Genomic DNA, 26,993 nt, shown 5'->3' with positions numbered 1-26,993 from the left:
ATGACTTCCCTGACCCAGCGCAGCTCGGGCCTGGTGCAGCGCCGCACCGAGGCCTCCCGCAGCGCCGCCACTGCCGACAAGGAGCGGGGTGCCAGTGGCGGCCCGGAGGACAAGGGGCGCCAGGATGAGCCGGGCAACAACGAGAAGGGCGACTCCAAGGAAACGCGGCTCACACTCATGGAGGAGGTGCTGCTGCTGGGCCTCAAGGACCGCGAGGTGCGGGGGCATTGAGGGACTTGTGGCTCGGGGGGCACTGGCCACGGTGGGGAGACAGCCAAGGAGGTGCTGGATGTGGTGGGGACGTTAGGGAGGGGGCGTCCCAGAAGGTGCTGGATGTGGTGGGGACACTGGTGGTGATGGGATCACTGGTGAGAGGGTGCTGGGTGGAGGTGTTAGGGACACAGGAAGAGGTGCTAGTGGTGATGGGGATGTTAGAGAGAGGGGGCCCCAGAAGGTGCTGGAGGTGGTGGGGCCACAGGAAGGGGTAGTGGATGTGGAGGGGACATTAGGGACATGGTGCCTGAGGAGGCCCTGGAGGTAGTGGGGGCACTGGGTAGAGGGTACCTGAAAGGACAGTTTTGTTGAGGGCTTCTAGAGAGCGTTTATGGATCCGGGGGAGCTCTTGGGCATTACCAATGTGGAAGGGATGTGTGGGGTGCAGGTAGGACGCTGCTGGATCAGGAAGGTTGTCACGGCATTGGGTTAGGACAGAGGCATTGCTGGGGATGGGGACAGTGATGCTGCTGCAGGCAGGGATACATGTTAGAGCAGGCCTGGGATTTGGAGGAGTGGGAAGGACACTGGGATTTCAAGGGAGAGGGAGGGCTGAGTCTTTGAATTGCCCATCATCTGTGGGGTTTGCAGAGGGGGGACAATGTTTGTAGCATTTCAAGGAAGGGAACTTTGGTTTTGGGGGAAGACAGGTCCCCTAGAGAGGAGGCCAAGGGCCTCCGCACAGGAGTGGAGGTTTGGGCAGACCAGTGATATTTTTACTCCTCCTGCAACTCACTTGTGGCTCCTATGTGGGTGACTAGACCACTTCCATGTGTTTAGTCAGACAGAACTATCCTGTATTTATAGGATTCTCAAATGCTTTTGGATGCTTAGCTGCATTGAAGTCATCAGTAAGTTTCTCTGTCTTCCAGTCTAGCACATGTGAAAAATGTGTTTGAACCTCTTTTAAAATATGTTTGAGATATATTTGACAAAAATAGGACTTGAACAATAGAAAGTGGATCAAATATGGAAATAGCATTGTTACATAATTTTGATTTATAGCTTAATTGTTTGTCACAGACCTGTGAATAGCATTCATTGAGGGAGGTGTATTGCTGCTTGTGTGCTGGATCTTTGTTTCCCTTGGAAGAGGTAACTGTCCGAAGAAGCAGGCACACTGCAGGAAGCCAGGCCTGCCAGAGGAAACTGCTCAGTTTAATATGGTGCATGGTGAAGTAGATCTCTATCTTAGCCATGAGTTCTAATTTGGATTTATGTACAGGACCTGCTCCATTTTTTATTTAATCAACCCTACTGAAGACAGTTTGTTGATTTGGGTGGAAAAATAAGTATTTTAAAACTCTGTGTGTTCAGGAGTGCAGTGTAATGGGAAATAAAGCTGCAAAGTTGCATGTTCTTTGACAGTGCATTGCATCTAAAATAAGTTTGCTGGTTAATAATGAATAGATTGAGGAATGGTTTTTCTGTTTGGCATTCTGTTATTAATATGTATAGGTCTACCTATATCCATCTTGCTGCCAAAATAACATTTTATTTCTCTTTCAGACAGTTTTTAGGCCATATTCTTGTAATCCCATTTTTACAGATGGACCTTGGCATGACATCCTAATAAAGTGAACAGATGCTCAGTGCTGTGTGCTTCCGCCTGTTTAACATGAAGATAAATTCTAAGGCTTATGCTTATGCACATTCCTTTTTGTGCTCAGCTGAGTAGTTGCACTACAGTAAGTTAGGCATGGCACGACAGATATCTGTCAGGATTGCTTGCCCTGAGGAAGATGGGATAGACTGAATGATCTTTCATCTTCTCCTCCCTTCTCCCCATTATTGTGTGCTAAATTGCCTGAATTTGTGGGCATTAGACTGTAAAGATTTCAAGTTAGTGAGTGTTCTGTCTCCCAAAAAAGACTATATTAGAGCACGATTGTTCCTAGTATGGTAAAAAGTTTAATTACTAAAAGGAGGAATAAACAAATCCTGCTTTGCCCTGGTGTGCATCACTCTTGCCCATCATCCACTTTTATCAAGTGTAACAATGCCTTGTACTAAAGATAATCTTAGTTTTCTTTGTATGGAAAAAATAACTAAATGAGTACAGTTGTTCAGCTATTCATGACTCTTCTGCAGATCTTGCAGTGGACAGACCAGACAGAAAGAATGATAATGTTATCCCTAAGATAGGGGTCTTAGGCACACAGATGATAGCATGCATATTTTCTGAGGTTTCTTAGACAATAATTATTAGGATTTGCATTTTGGTTTTGTGTCTATATGTGTCCCTCTCTTTTATACTAATTAAATCTCTTTGTCTTCAGGTTTTCTTTCTTTTTTTTAAAAAAAAAACCCTGAAACTAAAACTACGAATTCATTTTAAAAGATGTTCTCTACTGTTCTAATGATAAGCAAGCAAAATAAATTGCAGTAATTTCTATAAAGTTTTTGCCTCCAATAGATTTGATTTTTCCTCACATTTATGTGAGATTTGCTAATAAGAACAAGCAGAGAAAAAACAATGCATGTAAATTATAGTTGTGAAACTTAATAAATTCTAAGGAAGAGACAGGTATATGAACTCAATGGAAAGCCAGTAAATTTAAAGCTGACAGTCTTATCCGCTTATTTCAGCAGAATAAAATAATTTAGTGTTGAGTGTAAAATAAATAAAAATCCAGGAGTCTGGATTTCTTTATGGATAAGAGCATATTTCCCTAAAAACCCTGGCTTTCACTCTCAAGAGAAGACATTGATAACTGCCTTTTATAGCTTAGCTTGAATTTTTGGGAGGGAGAAATTTGTTCTAATATTCAACATCAGTCAGTATAGCTTTACACGATATAAACTGTGTATGAAAATGGCTTGCATTTGAGCAGATACTATTTATAATTGTAAGTGTAGAGGCCAGAGCTTGACTCGTAGGAATTTTTCAGGAAGATTCAGCAGACGGAGATGGATTGATGCATCCCACATTTCTAGGAGGCTGCTAGGTATTGATGTGAATCATGCTTTCAGAACAGTTTGATGATTGAACTCTGGCAAAACTTTGGAAGTTGTTGCCCGATTGTTGCCGCAGCCTTGGTTTGCAGTGCTGTGAATGTCCAGCTATCTTAAAACAAACACAGCGCTCTGCAATCCCATTCTTACTGCTCCAACATAACTAACTGTGTTCACACAGTTAATACTTCTTTTTTCTTTGACTTTATTAAAATGTCATTTATGCATGTCAGCTGCTGGATCTTTTTTCCATCGATTGTTCCTCTTCCGTTTGTATATTCTATGTATACATAATTAGTTCTGTATTCTAAGGTCAAGATAGGTTATGAGGAGGAGTATATGCTGAAATACATAATACTTGTATAAATGTGATTCTTTCTCATATATAAGATAATGATTGTACTCGTTGGAAATGGAACTTGTTCAAGTGTAATCAAGCACACAACCGAGGAGAACTTGCATTTTTGTTTACTTGTAATGGTCATGTGTTTTGTGGTAACTATATTTGTGTGTGGAATGAGAGACTAAAACCACCTGATTTTTGGCATACATTGTAGTGATGTAGAAAAGGGGCTTTATAGACTGACAGTGCCCCTCATGTCAAAAGTCAAAAGAGGAGGCCTAAAGGAGAATACATGCATATGCACTTGTGTTCATATTTGAACTAATATGCAGAATTTTCAGGGCAATTGTTTAATTACTGCTGTGTCTCTACCCTGCTGTTGACTAGTTTTCCATTATGGGCATACTTACACTCCCTCGAAAAATAAGTATTAAATAGATATCTGTCTTTTGAATATATACATTATCTTACTCTGAAGTCTTTTAAAACCTTCTGACAATTTCACATCTTTAATGTACAAGGCTGATAGATTAGTTACGTATTTCCATTAATAATATCTTGATGTGCTCACAGAAGAGTAAAGATGAACTGTAGTTCACAGACTCACAGAATGCTTATGGTTGGAAGGGGCCTCTAGAGATCATCTGGTCCAACCCCCCTGCTCCAGCAGGGACACCTAGAGCACGTGGCACAGGGTAGCATCCAGGTGGATTTGGAAGATCTCCAGAGAAGGAGACTCCACAACGTCTCTGGGCAGCCTGTGCCAGGGCTCTGTCACCCTCACAGCAAAGAAGTTCTTCCTCATATGGAGATTAAACTTTCTATGTTTCAACTTGCACCCGTGGCAAGTTGATAGATTTGGCATCCTTGGTAGAGCAAGTAAAATACTGGAGCCAAATACAGGACTAGGGTAGTTCAGGGAACATCACAAAAACACTTGTAACTCATTTGGAAACTCTTCAGAAACAAAGCTGGTAAAGGGAATGCTACTCATTCATTTCAAGTAGTGCACTAGTCTGTTGCTATAGGAATAAAAAAAAAAAAAAGTCACTGAAATACCTTGCTCTCTCAAATTAAAAATAATACTGCAAAAGGATAGATCAAAGCCACAAAAAGGGGGGAGGTTACCTTATAGACCCACTAAAGCATCTAAAGTTAACACTCCCTGAAAGGATGGAATGATAAATATTAAAAGCTAGCTCATTTTTAAAACTACAGCTAAAAGGTAAGAACAGGCCAGTTAGTTTGTTCATTACAGCCTTTACAGACATCTTGCATCTCAGTCTCATAGAAAACTGAAAGGTTGCTAGCTGGCTGTGCTCATAACTAGTGCTCCATTTAGCTTTTTGTGCACAGGATTCTTTTTCTCTTGGAGGTTGCTTGGTAGGAGTTGGGTTTCTGTTGAAATAGAGCAATGCACTCAGCTGCAGCTGTACTCAGCAAACGTGGTACCACTGAGCAAACCGAATCAGATACAAAGGCATCACACCTGCCTCTCTAGTTCAGATAATTACAGTTAATAAGGTATTAATTTGCTCTGTAACCAATTCCTTATTTGCTGGAAGATAGCTAATGTATGATGAAATAACAGTCATATGCTACAATCTGCTGTATTGATAAATATATATATATATATATATATATTTAATTTTTATTTAGCCTTTGTTGAAGACTGAAATGTCTTGTGAGAGAAAAGTAATGTTAAATCACTGAAATACAGAAGTTCTCTTAGATCATGACTGCTTGTGTTCAGCCTTCAAAAACTTCATCTATTGATGAAGTTTTTAGGGCAATTTTAGGGTACCGTATAGATTTCTATGTAAATAATTTAATTGAAGGTCTCCAGTTTGTGATATTTTTAATTGTATAAAGATAAAAAAGCTATTAGGCAGCTAGTTTGTTAGCTTCTGTTCTATAACACTACATTTGTTGATCAAATTAGTGCTAAAATGCAGTTTCTTCTTTGTTGCTCTGACGAAGCTGAGTAGTAGGCCTTGTTGCTGAATTTTGTATTTTAATCCTAAAGAGTTTTCTCATTTTGTTTTTGGAGGAGTGAATAAATAATTTTAAATCTATTTGAAATATAGGTGGTGATTCTTAGAACTTAAGATTTGGCTTTGTGAAATTTTAATTAGGATACAGAAGTCTGTCTTTTTGCATGTGTAGTAAGTAATCCAGTTTTGAGAACTCATCCTGGTATCTGAATATCAACTTGCACACTCCCAAGTCTTGCTGTAAATTTTCTGGGACAAATAAGTGAAACATAAAGAGGTGTCTACTGGGAATTCACATATCACTTGAGGAATGATGTATGAATGTCTTGAATCCTTGACAAACACTTGCTTTTTCTCAAGTGTTCAGGGCCTAGTAACAACAGTGTGTGTAGTGTCTGAGGTTAAAAATTATTTTCTTCATACTTGCCTACCTTTTTGCTCCTTTTTTATTTCATGTCCATACATAAATTATAACCTGGCAGAAGATATGGGGCGTGGGGAAGGAGAGCCCCAAGTTCTGTATACCGAGGGCTGAAGTGCCCCTGTACTGTGCTGTGTAAATCCTCCTCTGGGTTCTTTGGAGGATGAGTTGCTTTGGAAGCAACATCATAGATCCAATTTGGGTCCATGTGTTCAAACTGTTTATTTTTTATGCTTCTGAATGAAGCCAATGTGGTTATCTGCACTCCTACAGTAGCATTAATCTGTAATCTCTATGATTTATTCAAGGATAACTTGGCATGTAGTGTAATTCCTTTTTCTTTCAGGAAAGAAAGAAAGTAGGAAAGTAGAACAAATACTCTTTGTTGGAGCATTCCTAGTGACACTTTTCTGTTTGTCTTTCTAAATGCTTTTAAAAACAGTGCAGTACTTCTTTCCAATAGCAAGCTATCTTCATTAAAATTTTTGCCTGAAGTATATGAGAAAGTATTACTGATTAATCACTAGGAGTGAAGTAATCAGGAAACTGAAAAATACAATTTTAGATTGAAGAAAAGCTGTACTAACATTTCAGGGTTTTTTTGTTTGTTTGTTTGTTTTTGGTTTTCCTGCTTTGATCTTGTTAAATGATATGTAATAGGGCTTCTTTGCATGGCTGAGGTGACCAGCATGACTGTTACACATAGTATATGGTAGAACAATTTTGGCACTTGCAGAGGAAATAATTATTGCGGCATGTTGTTGCTTCTGTGTTGTGTTACTGAGGGAAGGGTGAGTCAGGTTCGGTTTCATACACAATAATCTCAATCTGTTTTGCCATAACTCTTTAACAATGAAAGAAAATGAAATAACAATCAACCTATTATGTGTCACATAACTAGATTTTTCATGACTAATCTGCTTGCCAAGAGTTTTTATGTCAACTAACTCTCTTTCCATGTAGAAATATTGATGAAATATTACTGTGGAATGGTTGAACAGTCACAGATTTCTGACATAGTTACACCTGAAATCAAGCACAGCTGTTTTCTTCTGCCAAAGCGCAGAGCATGTAAGCCTGGATGAATAGGAGCAAATGGTTTAACACCTTTTTGGAAAGGTGTTAAACGCTTATAGGTCCTTTGCTCTTTGTGGAATTTATAGAATTTATTCATCACGTTAGGAAATCAGGCTTTTTGCATGTCTCTGTGTCTCTGATACTGATTTTAATCGCTTGTAAGATGCTTCCTGCTGTAAACTTTCTAGTCCTCTGTCCTTACAGTCTTGCTAGATAGCATCATGTGGCTAAATTAGTTATGCAGTCTTTTATAGCTGTTAGTTGAGGTGTCTTTTGTGCCCAGGCCTGTATTATACTGTGGGTTTTCTCTTTAGCAAATCACTTTTGCGCAGTGCAGGACTCTGTACTTCAGCAGGCACTTGATTTTACCCTGGCACTCTTTTACTCTCGTTCAGCAATCTCTGCTGTCAAAGAAGCTTTCGATATATATCAGACTGACATTTTAATCTGTATTCTGCATTATATAATGGAGAAGGCAGGTGTAACAGTTATTAATTAGTTAAGACAAATGTTGTTTAGCCTATACTGCTTAGCCAGATGTTTGTTCAGCCTACACTAATCAGTTACATGCTGCTTACAGCTGCTTTGCCTGTGCTGGATAGGTAAATGTGACTTCTGCTTTAGGCTGTAGTTGCAGCCGTTGTCTAAAAGTGTAAACTGATAATTAGTACATCTTAAGAAATGCAAGAAACTTTTCCTTAATTGTGAGAACAGTGTGATATGGATGGATTTTTTTTATCTCATAGTGATAATCTCTTGATGTGACATTTTTTATGACATAACCTCAAATTCTTGTAATTTTTTTGCGCCTGCCTAAGTGAAACAGTTGATAGACCTGTTCTGAAAAGAACATACCAAAAAGCAACTGTTGATGAAGGAGATGAATAGGAGGAACCCTATCCAGTATGTGCATGTCTTGTTTAAAAAAAAAAAATCTTTATTCTGGAAATCCATCCTCGTTAGTGATGTGTTAAGTGATGCAAATCCTTAAAAATGAAACCTTTTACTGCTCCCCAGTTAGAAATAACACATTGCTCTATTTAATGTTTTAGGTTGTGGCAGCTGTAGAAGAAAAGGAGAGGCTGATAATCTTGTATTTGGGCACAGGTACAATGTGCTCTTAGGCCCAGAGGAGGGAACTGTAGTTTTAATGCTGCCTATTGCGGTCCAAAGTCAGCCAATATTAGACCTGCTTTGTCTGCATTGGAAAGACATACTAGATTCATTGCTATTTTTAAGATGAGACATGTAATCATTTGCAAGTTTCTGTTATAAGCTTGTGGTGGTTAAACTTGTGTCTAAGCATGATAGGAGCTACTTTTCTGACCCCGCCGTATTTGCTGCTTTAGTCAGATGTGTTTTTTCAGTGAAGTATCTAATGTGGAGGATTTGAGCACTAGTTTAATATGTTTTTTTTTCTTTTCTTTTTTACAAATACATGTCAGACTTTATGCTCAAGAGCTGGTAACGTAGGAGTTTATTTGCTGGTTACAGGTAAACTGGACATGCACAAGTCCATGGGCTTTGTTGGGTTGCTGAGGTTGCTGGTGGACATCATTGTTAGGCTACTCTCAACCATCTTTGAAAGGATATGGAGAATATGTGAGGTGGCTGAATGGAGAATATGTGAGGTGGTGAATATGATGGCTGGAAGAAGGCTCGTGTTACTCCAGTTCTCAAAAAGAGCTGGAAAGAAGCTCAGCAGGGAAGGACCAGGGTCCTGGTGGGCAGCGAGGTGACAGTGAACCAGCAATGTGCCCCTGTGTCCAGGAGGCCCATGGAATTGTTGGCAGCATTAGGACAAGTCGCCAGCAGGTTGAGGGAGCTGATCTTCCCCTCTGCTGAGCCCAGGTCGGGCCATATCTGGAAGTGCTGCATCCAGTGCTGGGCTTCCCAGTACAAGGGAGACATGGAGCTACTGGAGAGAGTCCAGCAGAGGATACTAAGGTGGTGAAGGGCTGGAGTTTTTCTCCTCCCCCCCTTTCCTCTCCCCCCCCCTTTCCTCTCCCCCCCCCTTTCCTCTCCCCCCCCCCCTTTCCTCTCCCCCCCCCCCTTTCCTCTCCCCCCCCCCCTTTCCTCTCCCCCCCCCTTTCCCTGTGTTTTTTTTTTCTTTTTAGGGCAATAGAAGAGGGAAGGAAGCGATAAATAAGCAAAGGAGAAAAGGCAAGTTATTACTGAAGAGTTATTTGAAAGAGCGTAACCCTGCACATTATATTTTCAGCTGAATATAAATAGGATGCAGCAAGACTACACAGTTCCTTGCCAAAGAAAATAAATTTGGGTCTTGCTAGAGGGAACTGCCACAGACACCCTACTTGGCATGATGCAGTATTGTACTGCTATGGGGGATAAAATTTTCTTTAAGGTAACTATGCCTACAGTTATTAGAGTTTTGGACAACTGTATGGAGTTTGAATATTTCTTTAGAAAGTAGCAGAGATTCTCTAGGTCATTAAAGCACACACAGAGTTTAATCATGTCAGCTTTTCTTGTCTGAGACTTTTTTTGCTCTCAGCTGCAGCTTTGCTGCTGTGGTTATGCTTGTCTTCAGGTAGATTCAATTACAATAGCCTGCACTGGAAAGAAAGGAAGAAAAAAAAAAAAAAGGTTTTTCTTTGATCACTGGAAGCTGAAAATGGATTAATTCATACAATAAAAGGTGTCTGTAGTGAGAGGATATTACCTTACCCCAGTATTACCTTACCCCAATATTATATTAGGGCTGCAAATTATTTTGAACAGCCCAGCCTATTTTCAGCTAAAATCCTGTTCCTCTTCACCCCCTTCATCCTCTCTAAATGCTGCTGTGTAAATTTTGGCAAGGGTGGTGAAGCCAACCTGGAGCTCATAGACCTCGGTGACTTCCCCTGATGCCAGCAGGCATGGCAGGTTCTCCAGGATGTTTGCCCTCAGTAATTGCTGAGAGCATACCATAAAAATATGGTTCTGTCACACATCAGAAGGAACAGAAAGAAATAAAGAAACCATTGTTTAGGAAGGCTAGATATTTGTTTTATGTCGAAACATAAGTTTAGTCTTTTAACATGTCTTAAACATAAGTTTAGTGCTTTTACATTTTCACCATTGACACAGTATTTGAATGCTGCCCATGTAAAAGTAATGGCAGGGTCCCCAGCGGAGTAATGGAAAACAGGCTTCCTTAAATTCAGAATTTACTGTTTGTGAAAATGAAAGCTTTCCTTAACCTAGGTTGTGCCTTTTAGCTGAGGAATCCTGAAGTCGAGCTGCCACGAAGACATGGAGCCCTTGTCAGATGTAGTGCCCTGGAGCCAGGACTTGCAAACTCCTCAGGTGCTCTGGTTGTTGGTTATCTTGGCTTTCTGCTGCCTTCCCAGTTCACCAGCTTCCCTTTTGATGAGGCTACCTTGGTTAAAAGGGGTTAAAAGTTTTCTTCCTGCTCCCTCTAAATGAAATTTCAGAAATTGCATTCTTTGGTAAATTTTCAAGTCTGTCTTTTTGTTTTGTTATAAAAAAATTTAAACTTGGAATTTCCTGTGAACAGGAGTTTCAGTTTGTGTGCAGCTCTAATGATGGTTCTGCTTCTGGTTCCCCCCAAATTATTTGTTTCATTTCAAGAAATGTTTTGTTTTGCTTTTATGTCGAGAGTGCTAAGTAAAGTTTAAAGGATACTATAAGCCTGAATATAATATGAAAAGACTTTTAGAAAGAGAAGTTCAGACCAAGCTGGGTTACCTGCCTTGTCGCAGTGAAGTACCACCTCTGTGCCTCAAACGTGGTAAACTGAAGCTGAGCCAGTGCCAAAACTTGGACCTGGCACCAACCTCTAATAGGGAATAATGAGTGTGTGAACATCTGAGGATGGGCTCGAGGGGTCTGTTCCCAATTTTTTTGGCCAAGCAGGCCATTGTCACCCTCAACTATTTTCATGACTTTATGATGTTTTTAATTAAAAGGCTTGTAGGGCTGATACTCATTTGCCATGACTGCAAAGTAATGTGTAATAGCTTGAGACTCACGGGCTCAAATCAGGGAACATATTGGTAGCCACAGTCTATGTTGTTTTGTAGAGGGTGCTGCAAATTGGCAGCCTTAGTCAAGTAAATTAAACACAGTATTTTTAATTACTGTATGTGAATCTTGAGACTTCAGGATTGGAACTGTGCCAACACATTTGTTTTTTGTTTTTGTTTTTTTTTAATTTGATATTTTCCGATTTTTGCCCTCTTCCTCATGCTTTTCTGATCTGTGGCTGGTGTAGTAATCTCTGTTTTTGTGGTGGGAAGAGAATTTTAGTAATTAAATGTTATGGGTAAAAAATAAATAATAAAGTATTCTGAAATAAGACATTAATTATATGGTGTGTGCAAGTCTTTTGTCCTCATCTTTATGAAAGTGTTTATAACCCTCGCTCTGTAATCCATTAAAGATACTTCCACAGTAAATACTTTGAGGTAATGTCTGTGAATGTGAAATATCACCGTTGGCACCAGCAATTTAATTGTATTTTTGTATTGCTACTGCTGGGTGACTTTAATTTGCACTTGTGGTAAAGAAGACAGTGAACATTTTTTTTTTTTTCTCTATAAGATAGCTTGACTGTTGCCTGGAAGCTGAATGAATAAATCTGTTGGCTGTTTTGAGCTTAAGCAAAACTATTTCAGGTTTCATAAGAGTTCTTCAAACAGCATCCACTGTGTAGAAATATCCAACACGCTTGGCATTGCTCTCTGCCAAGCTCGTATGGATGGGCTGATCATCTTAGAAACTTACTGTTCTGATTTTTTACGTATGTACTAAATTACAGTGGCCTTTACTGTAGTGGTTCTGGGGACCCGAGAGTGCTAGGGAATAGCCTAAACTAAAGGTTTGAGGGCATCGATAGCACCTTTTCAGTCCTGTTCTTCCCTTCCCTGCGTAAACCGTGCTTTTCGCCGCGCTCTGTGTGCAGCATTTGTAGGAGACTGGAGCCTGGTATGTGCTTACCCTGTGGTTTGTGTGTAGATCTCAGCTTGTGTTTCCTTACAGCAAGGAGGAAGAAACTGCAAAAACGTGCACTTTGCCCAGCAAAACTAGACCTAGCCTCTGGGAAGGACTTGCCTGCAAGTGCACAGATCGTGGCTTTTTCTCGCCCTCTGAGAGCAGATCAAGAACAAGATGCCTGCTCACTGCATGAAGTATAAATACTTACATAGCATTAGTGTGCAATCTCCTCTGCCTCACCTGTGCAAGCAGAGCTAAAGGAATTCCTGAGGGTCACAAAAATTCCAGTCTTTATATGTCTGGAAGCTTCATAATGTGTCACAGTAACATGGCATGGGGAAATGAGCCTCTGCAATCAAAGATCTAAGTAGTGATCTTTGTTGTCCACAGGACATTGTTTGAAGAATTTTAGGCATTTGAAACAATACAAGAACAGTGTTAACCGGTTTTCTGGTCTGTTTCCTATATCCTCTTATCAACGATGGCTAAGGAATACCTGTCAAAAGGGCTTGCTTGGTGACTCCTCTTCCAGTGCCCCTTCCCAGCAGGGGTGAAGGGACTGCCCAAATCATGCGTGGCTTACAGGTTCATTGCTGCCTAGCAAGCCTCATTGTCAATCTGTTATGAATTTAACTCATATTTTGTAAGCTTTCTTTTACTTTGCTTCCCTGTAGAAACAGTTGAATTCTTACTTCAAGAATTCAAGAAATCAAGAAAAAGAAGTAGCCTTCTATATTATTATTCTCCTACTCTATACACATGTTAATCTCCCTACCCGATTCCCTCTCTCTTTCTTCACTGTCCATTTATAGCATTTATAATATGCAGTAATATTGTATTGCTGAGTGTTCTTGTTTCTCTTTTCTGTATCCTTTTTTTCTAGCTAACGCTGTATGCTATTTGAGATAGGTGACAAGATGCTGCTTGCAGTATTGAAGATAAATGTCTATGTCCTTTTTCAGTTACGCTAAGAGGTTTGAGATAATTTAGAAATGATTTAGGCTGTTGTGTGCCAAACTAACCTTCTGTGGAAGCTCCTGCAGTTGTCTGAGGTCTTTGCAGTAAGTGACGAAAATGATCAGTTCCTTTGTCTGAACTATCTGGAAAGACCATTTTAATGGTTTGAAAAATGTTCAGGATGATGCCTTCTGTCACAAAATATCTTTTCCCTCACCATGGGAGTATAATCTCACCAGTATAATCTCTGTGTTTTAAAATTGGTGGTGTTCCTTCTCTTGTCACCTTGGTGAAAGACTATTAAACAAAAAGGCAGTAAACATTCTCCTGATTTTTGTCATCTAACCCACTAGTGTGAGCACAGTCTATTTATGAAGACCATAATCTCTTCAAGATCATTTGTTTCCCTTTCATTCAAGATTGCAAATTTTCATTACTACACAAGGAAATAAATTCCATAACTTAAACTATTTGAATAATAATACAACACTTTGAATAGAGGGCTGAGTAGGAATCCTCTTAACCACCTTTCCAACCCTGTATTTATGGTCTTGTCGATAGATGTTTGTGATGTATTTCGTTACTGACTTTCTAGACATACAGAGCTTTTGTACAATATTAGGAGTACTGGATTTTTAATACTGCAGGTCTCAAGCTAATGCTTTTTATTATTTTAATTTTTAATAATGCAGCTCTCTCTAGCTGCTAAGTGGAAGACAACACCATCATGTTCCTAGAAATCTAAGTTTAAGAACATGCATTTGTTGATCTAAACATATTTAGCAGACTTGAGATGTATACACTTGAGGTATCTTTGTACATGGGCAGCCTTTATTTGCAAGTAGTATTGAATGGCATTGCTTATGATTCAAGCTAGTCTTTATTCATGGTTAGAATGAGAATCCTGTGAAAGGCAAAGTGCTTTTCTTATTTCATGCAGCTTTTCCTAGAGCATCTCGAGGTAGATATTTTCACAGACGGGATGCCATCACTAGTGGGATTTTGGAAGGCCTTTCTGTATCACACCTGGTGTTTCCATAATCATTTAAGACAAATCAATTCTCAAAATTATTTTGTGTTAAATGCTGGTCTTGCATCAGTAACATTTTTTTTATTGATTGTTTTCTACTCCATAATAGAAGTTCTCTTCCCACTGCAAGTGAAAGCATCAGCTCACCTTAATTTTGTAAATAAATTTGTCTTTGGTCACAGTGTTTTAGTAACATTAAGCTTCTTTTAAATTGAAAAGTGAGTTTCAAAACTGACCATACTTCCTCACAGTTTTCAAGAAATAAAGTACAGAAGTCAGTAAATGTGTTTCTAGGTATTGAATAGATCTATTGAGTCAAATACTCTGTTCTGCCCTGTTTAGAGATTTAAATGACAAAATGGTAGGCATATGGTGGCTTTCTAAATATTTTATTGAAAAAGTTTCATTGTCTTTTGGTTTTATTACAATCAAGCTGAAAAATTTCTTCCATACATTCTCCTGATTGCCACTTTTCTGATTGATTTTTCTATTAATTTACAGTATGCTACAGATCTTACTTAATCTTGATTTCAGATTATTATGTTTATGGATGTAAAATAACTTTAATGTTTCTCAGGAAATCCAGATAAGATTGTGTGATGCTGGAAATGTCAAACACTTGAGGTCTGAGAAATGTAATTGTGCTATTTTAACTACTTATAAACTACACTTAATATCTAGCAGTTGCTGATACCTTGCTGTATTAATTTGTATCACTTTTCTGAAGTTCTCTGCTCTTCAAAGAACAGAGTCTGTGTTAAAACTAATTGGGGATGGGTCTGTTTCTCCTTTTTGTTTTCAGTAAACATGATGGTCGGTTACCTGTGTTGCTTCAGGTTGAGTTAGGGTAGCAAGGACGGGGTTAATGAAGGTGGATGCAGAAAAGGCAGGAAGTCCTTTTCACTTTTTTTCAGCTGTAGAGGGAAATCTCTTACTCTCTTTTGTCCTTCCCAGGGTTACACATCCTTCTGGAATGACTGCATCTCCTCGGGGTTGCGTGGCTGTATGTTAATCGAGCTGGGGCTGCGGGGACGTGTCCAGCTGGAGGCTTGTGGAATGAGGCGCAAAAGCCTCTTAATGAGAAAGGTAAGCAGAGAAAAACGGTCACACAAAATGCTCCAGGCAATACAGTAACTTACAAGTGCTTGTAAGGAAAAGATCTATTTTTCCCTTCGTTTTTATGGGGATAAGGATCATGAGCAGTGCCTCCGGTTGCTGTTGGGATCCTTGCCCAAGCGGCTGGCACAGGCTGTGGTGCAGCTGCTGCTGCCCAGGGCCGGGAGCAACAGTTGTGCCCTGCTGAGGCCCTGGCTGCTGCACGCTGCGGCCTGCAAAGGAAGCAGCCCGTGAGCATTGCACCCCGGAGACCGTCAGCCCGGGTCTGCTTTGCCCATGGGACTGGGAGTTTAGATGTATTCTATATACCTAATGTTAGCATGGGCATATTTTTAAGATTCTTTGTGGAATCTTGAAGATTTGAGGCTTTAATTTAATTTGTTACAGTTTGAAAGCTGTAGTGGTGGTGGGGGGGAGGAGATATCAAATACTGTGTTAGTTATACGCCCGACACTGGCAGTATTGGATTCACAAATAGTCTGCGGACCGTAGGTCCGGTCGCCTTCCTAGGAGTGAATCGAGTTCCCAAATAGTGTGATCACCTATAAGCTCGACCCTGGCAGTATTGGAATCGCGAACAGTCCATCAACTGTAGGTACAATCGCCCCCTCCAAACAAGTAGCCAAGTTCACAAACAGTATGATTTATTCAAATGCAACATTTACAAAGCAGGTTTCAGATGTCAGTACAGGAAATTCTCTACTAGAGCGTGGGGTTTTTCACTAGCTCTGATGTACAAATGTGCAATCATCACTCACCCCAGAAGATGGGAGAGGGCTCTCAGTCTCGAGTCTCCTCAGGCAGCGCGCTAGTCCGAGGGGAGGAAAGGGGGATCAGCCCGTCAACTGACCCAGGAGTTACAATGGTTTCTTCCCCCCACCTTTTCATCCTTAGTTCACCTTTTATACTTTTCTTTACGTTCAGGTGGAGCTTGAGTGACTAGAGTCATACTTAATATTGTTATTGATTGGTGAAAAAGTTTCTCGCTTTCATTTAAAGGTACAGTCAATCAAAAATCTAGAGTGCATGCTTGGTGAGGGGTGGCCGTACCTCGGAGGCGGGTAACTTTTGGGATGGAGGTGTGGTTTTCACATTATAATGAGCAAAGTTCCAGCAAAGTTCATCCGAAAGGAGTGATTTGCCACCTTTGCTGGCTCAGCACTGGACATGTTATCGTATATCTCCCATTAGACAGCCACTGTGCGGCTTATCAGCAGCCCAGCACAGGGAGTGCAACAGAGTTTGGCCGCGGTGTCTTCACTCCATCCTCCGTTACTCCCCTTTGCAGCTGCGAGGAGGGCAGATTGTGTTGCCCAGGGAACCGTGGAGGAGCTGAGTCCGTGCATACCAACCATCCTGGAAGTGGCAACTGTGTATCACCCCAAGAAAGCTTTTGTAATGCCAAAACTTCAGTTGGGCCCTAGTCTTTCTCTGAGTTCTGGCTTTCAAACAATTCTTCCACACTTCTGCAGCTGGATTTTTCCTTAGTGTAAAATATTTAAAGGTCACACTGGCAAATCTTTACATCATTGGCATTAGTGGATACTTCTGAAATAGATTTATTGAAAAAACGTGGTTGAATATTGCCTGTTCACCACAAATAAATTTATTTCTATGGCAGACTTCCCTGTTAATATTACCTTTTGCTATTTTTTTTTAATGGAAAGTTTGAAAATTCTCCAACCCGCTCTGAAGGATTGAACCTCTGTTCAGACAAACAGCTCCTGCTTCTTCTAGTTTCATTTGAGTAATTTAGCTTTGATTAGTTTGCACAGAAATTTTTCCTCTAAAGTTTTTGGCTCCTTAGGCATTCAGGAATGTTCTTCAGCAATTATTTTCATTCTACACAAACCCTGTCAGATCGGTCTAACTGAAATTTTAACTATGCTTTTTAATAAAATGGAAAAATAACGTGTGCCTATCTCCAATAAAGAATAAAATCCAAGCTTGTCTTGCATTAAAAAAAATATTACAAGTGGCTTTTGTGTTTGTTTGTTTAAGAAGTTATACGCTGCACAGGATTAAATACTTTCCTTTCTGCTGTTACGGCAATCATGAGTTTTCTTTTTACAGGCAGAAGAGTTCTATGAAAAAGACTTAATATGAAATCCAAATTAAGATTGATTTATGCTTAAAGAATTGTCTGCAAATGAAATCCCTAATACTGATATATACACTGTGTCTTTCTCCCATCTTCTCCCAACCCTTCAGTTGAGTAATCATTCTTGGGGATGACTCCCACTGTTCTGTACATTACTTGAAGTCTTGCACTGTCTAAGGCCAAACTTCAGTCATCTTGGTTTTTTTTTTTTTTTTTTTTTGCTTGTTAGATTTCAATGTCTCAACTATCAAGTCCCCTCCATCCCTTTTTAAGGGAATTTGCAAGCCTTGTTTACCTTGACCCCAACTTTCTCTTTGAGTTAAATACTGTGCTCAGTGAATGGAATGAGCTGTCCAGTTGTATCCAAGGCTCAGTGAGGTGGGAACTTCAGTATTATTTTCTACAGCTTCAGCCTCTCAAGCTAGGCCTCCTCCTCTCCCCTCCTAACCATTCCTGGGACTTGGTGGGTAGAAGCTCCTTCAAGCAAGTTAGCACATTATAGATCATTGAAAAATTAGAATAAGTAAATTTTTTTGTTGTTTTTGTTTGTTTTCAGTAGGGCTGAGGGCTATCATCTCACAATCAGCTTTTTAGCTGCTTTCGCTAGCTTAGCTCATCCATTAAAAAAAAATCCATCATTGTGGATACTTGGTCCTCTGTGATGATTCAGTTCATGAGATCCTCAACCCTCTTAACTTAACAAGAAGGGCAAGGAAACTGTGACTTCTGGTGTGAAAACTCTGGAGAGAAGTACTCAGCAGGGATAGTCAGTAAATCCTCCTTCAGGAACAGGCAGAGCTGTGAGCATTGAAGGGTGTCTGGGTCTCCTCTGCTGCCCTTCCCCATGGAAGGGAGTATGGGGAGAGGGCAGGGAAGAGGAATATCATGGAAGTGTGATCCAAGTTAGTTAGAGGCAAAGGATAAGTTGAATGGAAGAGTCTCTGTTCCTTACAGCTCTTTGCTCTGAATATGTGCGTGTTTAGGGTCATACAGTCATTCTGGATTATTTTCAAACCATCTGTTTAAACTTCCTTTCCAGTGATAAGAAAAAATATCTTGAAGAACCCATTTCAAAAAAAAAAAAAGCAAAGAAAGATGTTTTCTAAATTTATTTTTTTAAACTTATTATTTCAAAAATACTCTGAAGCCTAGGTTAGATCTCTTCAAAGTGAGCCTTTTTTATATATACATATAAAAAAAGGTCTATAAAATGATTTCACATCTTATCTCTTTAAGCTGGATGATGCATAAGAGGTTACTAACTGCAGCAGAGCGAAGATATCCACAGTGACTAAGGTTTACTGTGAAATTTATCATATGGGGCAATTCAAAGATACGAAAATACATTTGTTTGCCAGAATGTCAGTTTTAAAAAGAAGGGAAGATAAATTTGTTGGTGTATTTTCAGGTTAAGAAAGAACCTGAAAGGAAGGGTATGGATAGAGCTGAATCTAGCAGCTTGAAAGTCCAACCTGAAGTAAGCTCCTGTATAATTAAAGATATATAATTATAAATTATATATATTATGTAAATTATATTATTATATAATATATATATTATAAAATATTTATTATGTAATTATAAATTATAGTTGTATAAATAAAGATATATAATTAAAGTTTATATCATTTATCTTGATATAAAACTTGAAGATAACTAATATTCTTTCAGATGGTTAATAGAGGTTTTGAGTGCAGCCATGTTCTAAGTTTGTAAATTGGAAAGATAAATCAAAATAAAAAGAAAATATAAAAATAATTGTAAATTTTTGTATATTGAGTTTTAAATATACTGGATTGTCTGGATTACAATGTAATTGTGTTTTTAAAACCAAATATCAGATTTCTATGATTGGAGTGATCTTGAGCTCCCAGAGATGTGGATCTGGACTGTATCTTAATAGACTAGCTAATCTTATTGCAGTAACCAAAAATCAGGTTTCTCTGATCTCTCCCTGGCAGATGTTTATCTTAAAATTCTCCACTGAATGCAATTCAGTGGCCTCACTGTGAAGTGCTTGACAATATATATCCTACATCTTCCATATTTCCCAAATAAGCTGATATTTTTTCCTAGCTAGGCACCCTAAGGTAGTGGTTGATATCTTGGTGTAAAAATCTTACGGATTTTATTTTAAGAACTAAAAAAAGGTAATTTTTAATCTTTCACTGTGTCATTGCGTTTGATTCTTGATGGTTTTACTAAAATCTTAGTTTATTTGCTTTTATATCTACTGAGTTGGACGTAATCTTTCAACGTTGATCTGTTGTTCAGAAAGAATTATCTATCTCATACAATACTACTGTTAATACAATTTACAGAGAAATTTCTCCCTCTACCAAAGGACTTGGCTTTTGAGTTCATAGTCAATTACTGTAACTGCTAGATCTTTTTTTACTGACATTTTGAACTGTGAACTTGTTATTACTTGTTTTATATTTGTCTTCTATTTTTGCATCCTAACAATACGACTTTACATTTCTTTTTAATTTCCTCTCACAGACTTCAGACTTGACTCCCGTTTAGAGTAATGGTGTCATTATCAAGCTGTTGTAGCCTCCTGCTCCTCTCGGTTGAGTGTTGTCTACAGACCCCTTAAGCAGATATTCTATTGCCCTATTGTTAGTATTAAGAATTTCTAGAATTATAGAACAAATGTAAAGCTGAAACATATTCCAACAGGACATGTAATATTTTTCCAGGCTGGTGGCATACACCTTTTCAGCTCTTTGGAAGATGAATTTAATTCAAGATCTTTCACCTGCTGCTTCTCCTTTGCGAATTGAATTATTCTGAATCTAAGTTGTCCGTTATCTTTTTTTTAACCTATCTATTGCTAATGCATGAGTACTTCAGTTGCAAGATTTAATCATTATTTTCCCAAATAACTTTGAATATCTAATAATTTTCCAAAAGAAGAAAGAATTATTTTGTTCTTATTAAAACATATGGACTTCTGCTTGTTAAACCAGTAAGTTTTAGTTTGGTACTGTTCTAACCAGAAGAAAGCAGTATTTGTACATGGTTTATATAACTACTTATATTGGTAAATAAACAGTTATTCTTTTTTCTTATTTTATTACTGAGAACATTTTTTCCTTCTGCTTTCTCTTAGAGAAAGAATTCAATTAAATCATTTTAGCAGTTATTAAATAATAAACTTAAACTTAAACTTTGAGACAAATAAAATGACATAAATATTTTGCCTAATACATGTGTCTTACCTGTTAGCAAATGGAATGTAGTGTTGCAGGTCAGTGTGTTCTTTAGAGCTGCAACGCTCAAAGCTGTTTTCTTGAACCTACTTCTATCCATAAATCTATGGAAGAAGAAAACCAGCTTCCTGCTTTTTTGGTTTTAATTGGTTTCTCAGCTTCATGTGACCTAGTTGTTTAAGTGTAGTCTTTGAAAAAATTGCTTTGAAGCTGTAGAATAGATGACAGCCATCAGAAAGCAATCTAATGCTGCACTGTACTCACCTTTAAGGTGAAAATGAGGGACGTTAGTGGATTATCTTCCTTTAAAAATAGTTAAGCATGTTAAGCATGCATTTGTGCTACATTTTAGTTGATTAAGGGGTTATAGGTAGCTTAAGATGAAAGGTACCTTTTTTTTTTTTTTTTTTTTTTTAAATCAGATATATTTAGAACTTACACATCCTTAAAGGAGAATTTTTAAATTCTCCTTGGTTCTGGTAACAGGTAGATTTTTCTAGTCCTTAAATGCTGAGTGATTACAGTGTGTAGATTAAGTCAAATTATTGACTGCGTTTTATTCTGCCTCAGGTGATTTGTAAGTCAGATGCGCCTACAGGGGATGTTCTACTTGATGAAGCTCTGAAACACATAAAAGAGACCCAGCCTCCTGAAACTGTACAAAATTGGATTGAACTGCTCAGTGGTAAGACTCAGACACAATGCATTTGCTTTTTGTGTGTGTATTTTTTTTCCTTCCAGTAAAACTAATTATCTGGCATCACTAGAGAGTATACTTTACAATTTGAGGGGAGAAAGTATGCAAAACAGTTCATTAGTCTTTCCTCTAGAGTAGTCTCTTGTCAATTGTAGCTTTTAATCGAATAGAAATAACTGTCACTTTTGACTTTAACTTGGATATGGAGAGGATTTAGATGGAGGTGCTGGAGAACATCTCAACTCTGTGAAGGAGGCATCTTAACAGAGCCCGAAGTAAACCAGGCCCGTACCCTGGAGATGTGGCACGCTCTATCTGTAATTGCAAAGGAGGGTTAGTGGAAGTTCAGGATACAGCTGTATGTCCTCAGCATTCAGCTTTGTTGATAAGGAGATAAGGAACTCACGGTTCTGATATGAAATGTAAGCGGTGTTTTTGAATCGATGTTCAAACCAAAGACTTCATGATGGATGCTTTGCATGCAGTTGTTCTGGCAAATGCTAATAAATTGTTGTCAAAAAGATGAAAAGTCAGTTAGACTTCATCTTTATCATTGTATTTAACATTTTCCATATTCTTCCACCATGGTTGTATTCTCAGGATATGTAAGTTAAACTGAAATGAACAACATCCATTACCCATTTATTATTGTGCTTTTATTGTTTTTCTGAGTCAAGACTCATTACCCAGGTTTGTGTGTTGTTTTACAAAACACACCAAATACAGCTTCCCTAGACTAGCTGTTGTGCAGGAAAACAACAACACTGTTTTGTCAACAATGGGACTTTGCTAGGTGAGGGGTCACAAGTCTTGAAGTTGTCTGTCTAAATTTATGTTCTGTGTGTAACAATGTAACAACCCAAGAGTTTCAAAGACCAACAAAATTTCTCCTGCCTTCCTGTTTTGATCGTGTTCTTCCCATTCTCCCCATGCCACTGGAGCCAGCCCTCCTGCCACTCTGGTTCCTACTTCATGCCCTGGTCGTCACCTGCCTCTTCCTCCCTGCTGTGTGTCCGGCAGAGCGAGGAGAGCAGGGAAGAAGGGAGAACGAGGTGCTCCATGACAGCAGGGATGCGTGGCCAAACCACCACAGGTTTGCAGCTTGCAAAATCACTGTGTGATTCTCACCCCCAACACAATCTGTGCTGACATTTCACCTTTCTCCCAGTGTGGAGCACATCAGGTTAGTGCCAAGTCAGGAGAAGGTCAGCAAATGAATGAGCAAAGCTGTAGCTTTGTCTTGAGGCCTGATGTTGCCAAGCTTTGGCTCTGGGGAGATATTTATTGCTAGTACTATATCTGTCACTTGGATCGGTCCTCTCTTCTTATTTATTTCTTAGTTGGGGTTAGGGACCTTTGCATTTCCCATGGCTTAGACAGATGCCCTTTCAAGAAAAATATTTTGGTGTTTTATATTGGGCTTTGATCGATTGCACTGAAAAAATACTTAGAATTTTAGCTAGGAGCCTGATCCTGGTAGATAGCTACTCCATCTGTAACTATCAATGATACTGCTTAAGATACTGCTTAAAATTATACTGTATGCATGGAAATATTTGCACAATATAAATAGCTAAATAAATAAACAGATGTTTAAGGCTACATTTTCCAGGCTGATTTCTCCCCCCCCCCCCCCCCCCCCCAAGCTGGGAATATTGAAATTCAGGTCAGAATGTCAGATCTTTCTGCAAATGTAACAAACATCTGTTTGTATTTCCACAAGCAATTTTCTGTGTAATTGAGGAAAATGGTCACAAGGTGTCACCACAGTACATTTTTTTAGCATATAAAATATCAAGCTAACAAATTTAAAAAAATCTAGGAAATAATCTCTTCCCTACAAAATCTGCTTTTATTGCATTTCACTTTTTAGATTCATTCTAAAAAGCTTTGTTTATGGTCAGTGTGGGGAATCACGTTCAGTACAGTATGGGTCATACAGAAACTTGTATAGTTCAGTGTGCTAAATGGGCCTGGGTGGGTTCACAGAGTTTTTGCCTTTCACTCTGCAATTGGTGTCACTTCATTTACTTACTGAACTTGAATTTTACTTTAAATATGTTGCATATCAACTTCCATCACAATGGGAGAAACCTTAAACTCATTTCAGAATTCTTTTTTATTATTGTTAAGAATATACCAATGATCTTTTAAAGACTTTCCAGCTAGGAAACAAAATGCTATAGAAATTCTCAGATCACTTATGGAAAAAGCCACCTGCATAAGAAATATCTTGTTATCTCTTCTCTTGCATCTTAAAATATAAGTTACCTTGTATCAGAGGTGGATTTTAATGTTTATGATAAGCACTCAGCTTGCTATGTAAACTTTAACCAAAGGTAGGTTTGTCCAAATGATTAACAACTTCTGCTTTATCAGTAGCTGTTGCTTTGTGCTTTTTAAATCCCCCCATCTCACACACACGCTATATTATTTTGTGCTTTCCCTCCCTTGCACGCACATGTGTGCACACACATACGCATGCGCCTAGTTCTCCTGCCTTAACAAAAAACAGTAGAAATAATTTCTGTAGAAATATTGAAGCCCCTACTCCCCATACACACAGTAGCTTGGAGAGAGGGGACAGGAAGGGAGAGAAGAATGTAAACCTGAAAAAGCAGAAAAAAAGAGAGAAGGACACGTGGGGCAGGTGTGCATGAGTTTGTCCTTGTGACTGAGAAGATGGCAATGACACTTCTTCCAGTCCCTGAAGTGATACAGGCTGTGAAGAGGCAAATGGGCAGGCTTGGAGGATATTCTTTGTTTCTTATCTAAAAACAACCCAAAAAATCTCTTCCTTTATGACTGTGTTTATTTCCTTCAGTATATATGCCATATTCTTAAGCAGGACATGGCTTAATTGGCGTTTCGTCCTAAATTTCCATGTGCGCTGAAGCTCCTCAAAGATGCTCTTAGGGGCTCCCTGTGCATGTGCGTCTGAGACTATCAGAGAAATGCTGACACGAGCACAGCAACCTGTTTTCAGTTATATGATTTTGACAGCTCATTCTGCACCACAGTGGGGCGGGGGGGGGGGGGATAAAAACAAAAGTAACAGTACAGATTAAACTTGGCCTGACCAGCTTTCTTTCTGTTTGCTTTTTTAGGTGAAACATGGAACCCATTAAAGTTGCACTACCAATTGCGGAACGTCCGTGAGCGGTTAGCTAAAAATCTAGTGGAAAAAGGCGTACTGACAACAGAGAAACAGAATTTCCTCCTTTTTGACATGACCACGCACCCCCTCACCAACAGCAACATCAAGCAACGCCTCATCAAGAAGGTGCAAGAAGCAGTTCTTGAGAAATGGGTGAACGACCCTCACCGCATGGACAAGCGCTTGCTGGCACTCGTGTACTTAGCCCATGCTTCGGATGTGCTGGAGAACGCTTTTGCCCCCCTTTTGGATGAGCAGTATGATTTAGCCACCAAGAGAGTGCGACAGCTTCTGGATTTAGACCCTGAGGTTGAATGTATGAAAGCCAGCACAAATGAGGTTCTGTGGGCAGTAGTAGCAGCTTTCACAAAGTAACTGCAATCAGACTGGTGTTCTCTCTTCTTACATGTAAACCAGTTGTTTCTCTTCTATTGACTATTCAGGTTTTCTGTAATTTGTACCTTCTCACATGATGAATTGGCTCTTATTTCTTGGGAATTATAAGTGGTATATTCCCTCCTTCTCTGTGTATCTGTATACAGGATTCTGCTGGTACAAGAGACCTTCCTGTTTAAAAGCAACAGAAAAAGGTTTTACTGCCATATTGGCATTTCACGTCTATTAAATTGCAGTTATCTGAAATACTTGGTTTAATCTATTTTTCATGTTTTTGTTATTGCAGTGGTTTAACTTGGGAAGCACCTTGAGGAGGAAGTGTGCATGCAGTTGGATCACTAGTCTTAACTGACGCAGACGTGTGCGTGTTTTGATAGGTCTGCAATACAGTTCATAGCAATTCAGAAAAGGGCCTTCTTAAATCACCAAAGCTCCATATTGAAGTGTCTGTGAGGACACTGTGCACAGAGAAAGTTTCACTTATACTTAACAAAATTACTTTAAAAGCAGAAATGCCATTAAGCAGCTTTGTCAATAGTTCTTGTTAAATGCTCTGTGAATTTCACTTTATGTGTAAATCTCCTGTGTACTTATGCTTTCATTAGAACTATAACTGAGTCATAAGGCTAGTGTAGAGCGGTCCAATTGTTTCATAAAACAGTTTTGGGATGGGATACATTCCATTATGTTGTATATATAGTTCAAAATGTATATTAACAACCTCCCCCATCTTCGTTTTTTGCAAGATTTACTTAGTTGTACGCCTGGTGCTCCTTTGCTTGCTCTCAGTCGTCACCATTTGGTGGAAGGAAAGGCCTCTTATAAAGCGCCTCTGTGTGAAAGCTGTTTATTTCCAATGTCTGCAACATTTGCCATCCGGGTACTCTCAGTCTATGCATTGCCTTTGATAATTAGTGTATGGAAAGAGACAACTTTCTATCATCATTTGTAATTTTTTTTTCTCCTATATGGAAGAGGCTTGTGACCAGTACAATTCTTGAGTGCAGTTTTTAATTTTGTTTGTACATGAGTTAATGTTTGTCTCCTAAATGTCTACACTTCAAAAGCAAAAAGTCAGTCCTAGCCGGTGTTGCATGTAAATGGTTAGCAAGTAATGACTGCAGTTCAGGTGATTAAAATTTCTGTAACGGGATGCTATGCTATATTTTATTTTTTATATAAAATTATGCTGATTAGCACACTATTGTAATATATATATATATATATATATATATATAAACTTTGGCTTTTTTAAAATTACTTGCCTCTTTACCACTGCATGTTATTATCTCCCCTTTGTTTCACAGTGTAAATATTATGCGTTGAACAAATTAAGCATTTATCTATTTTTTTTCCCTCATAACAGCGCAGATTTATAGTGGGGGCTTACAGGTGTTTAGAAATGTTTTTGGTTACTATTCAAAGCAAGAATACTTAGATGGTGTATAACTGTAGAGCTGAAATTTAAGGGATCCCCTAATCTAGTTTTTTACCTACAGTAAATAAACTATGATCTTGAAAGTGCCTGAAACAGAGCAAGCATGTCATTTTTATTTTGGATTGCTAATTAGAAAGGTTTTATCACTTAACGGAAAGCTTTAGTTAATATCCTTCTTACTAGAAAGAGAGAGTTTGCATGAGGTGGATCAAGCCAACCTCCTCAGGCGTCACTCGGATATGTAGGATTCCTGTGAGTTAGTTGGAGAGTTTGTGGCTGTGGCTGCCAGGATGAGACCTCCTTCCCTCTGAGCACAGCTCAGCTGTGACCAGACTTCCACCTCATTTAAAAACATTTAGATACCCAAGTAGCTGACTTTAAAATGCAACTTAAATTCATCATACCTCTATAACCTTTTTTGATCCAAGTTTTTTAAACTATGGTCCTTAACATTTAACACCGTGCTGTTCTTTCAGTTCTTAAATGCTGTTTCTTTAGTAAAAGAGAAATTAAAGGTATATTGCAAAGTATTTCTAATCTGGTTTACAAATAAAAAGTTAAACAGTGTTTTCTCAGTTGTAAGATGCTGTGATAAAAATTTTGAAGAGCGCTCGCTCGCTCTCGCGCGCTCTTTCTCTCTCTCTCTCTGTCTTTGTCTCTCTCTCTCTCTGTCTCTCTCTCTCTCCCACGTTGTGTTTTTGGAGAGAAAGAGGCCTCAGCAGCACTACTGCACCTGGGTGTTCGCTGCGCTGCCAGGGGTGATCTGGCAGACACCCTCGCCTTCCTTACTGGTTGCTATTGCAATAGAGGAAGTTTAGGAAGGTTTAACATAGGAGGCTGCTCTGTTGTGCTGGGATTGCT

The 26,993-nt window shown here is 39.0% G+C and overlaps 1 protein-coding gene across 1 annotated transcript; it reads left to right on the top strand.

Moving 5' to 3' along the window:
- LOC104577650 (Golgi phosphoprotein 3) lies at window positions 1-25,920 on the top strand. The gene is made up of 4 exons (XM_088522835.1): window positions 1-216; window positions 14,967-15,098; window positions 21,015-21,129; window positions 24,249-25,920. The coding sequence occupies exons 1-4, from the start codon at window positions 1-3 to the stop codon at window positions 24,671-24,673; spliced, it is 888 nt and encodes a 295-aa protein (XP_088378961.1). The 3' UTR covers window positions 24,674-25,920.
- The last annotated feature ends 1,073 nt before the right edge of the window (window positions 25,921-26,993 follow it).

This window comes from Tinamus guttatus, unplaced genomic scaffold (genome assembly GCF_059628265.1).
Source record: "Tinamus guttatus ecotype Peru unplaced genomic scaffold, ASM5962826v1 Tinamus_guttatus_pri_ptg000168l, whole genome shotgun sequence".
NCBI lineage: Eukaryota > Metazoa > Chordata > Aves > Tinamiformes > Tinamidae > Tinamus > Tinamus guttatus.
The sequence above is the reverse complement of the archived record's forward strand: the minus strand, read 5'-3'. Positions and strand labels throughout refer to the sequence as shown.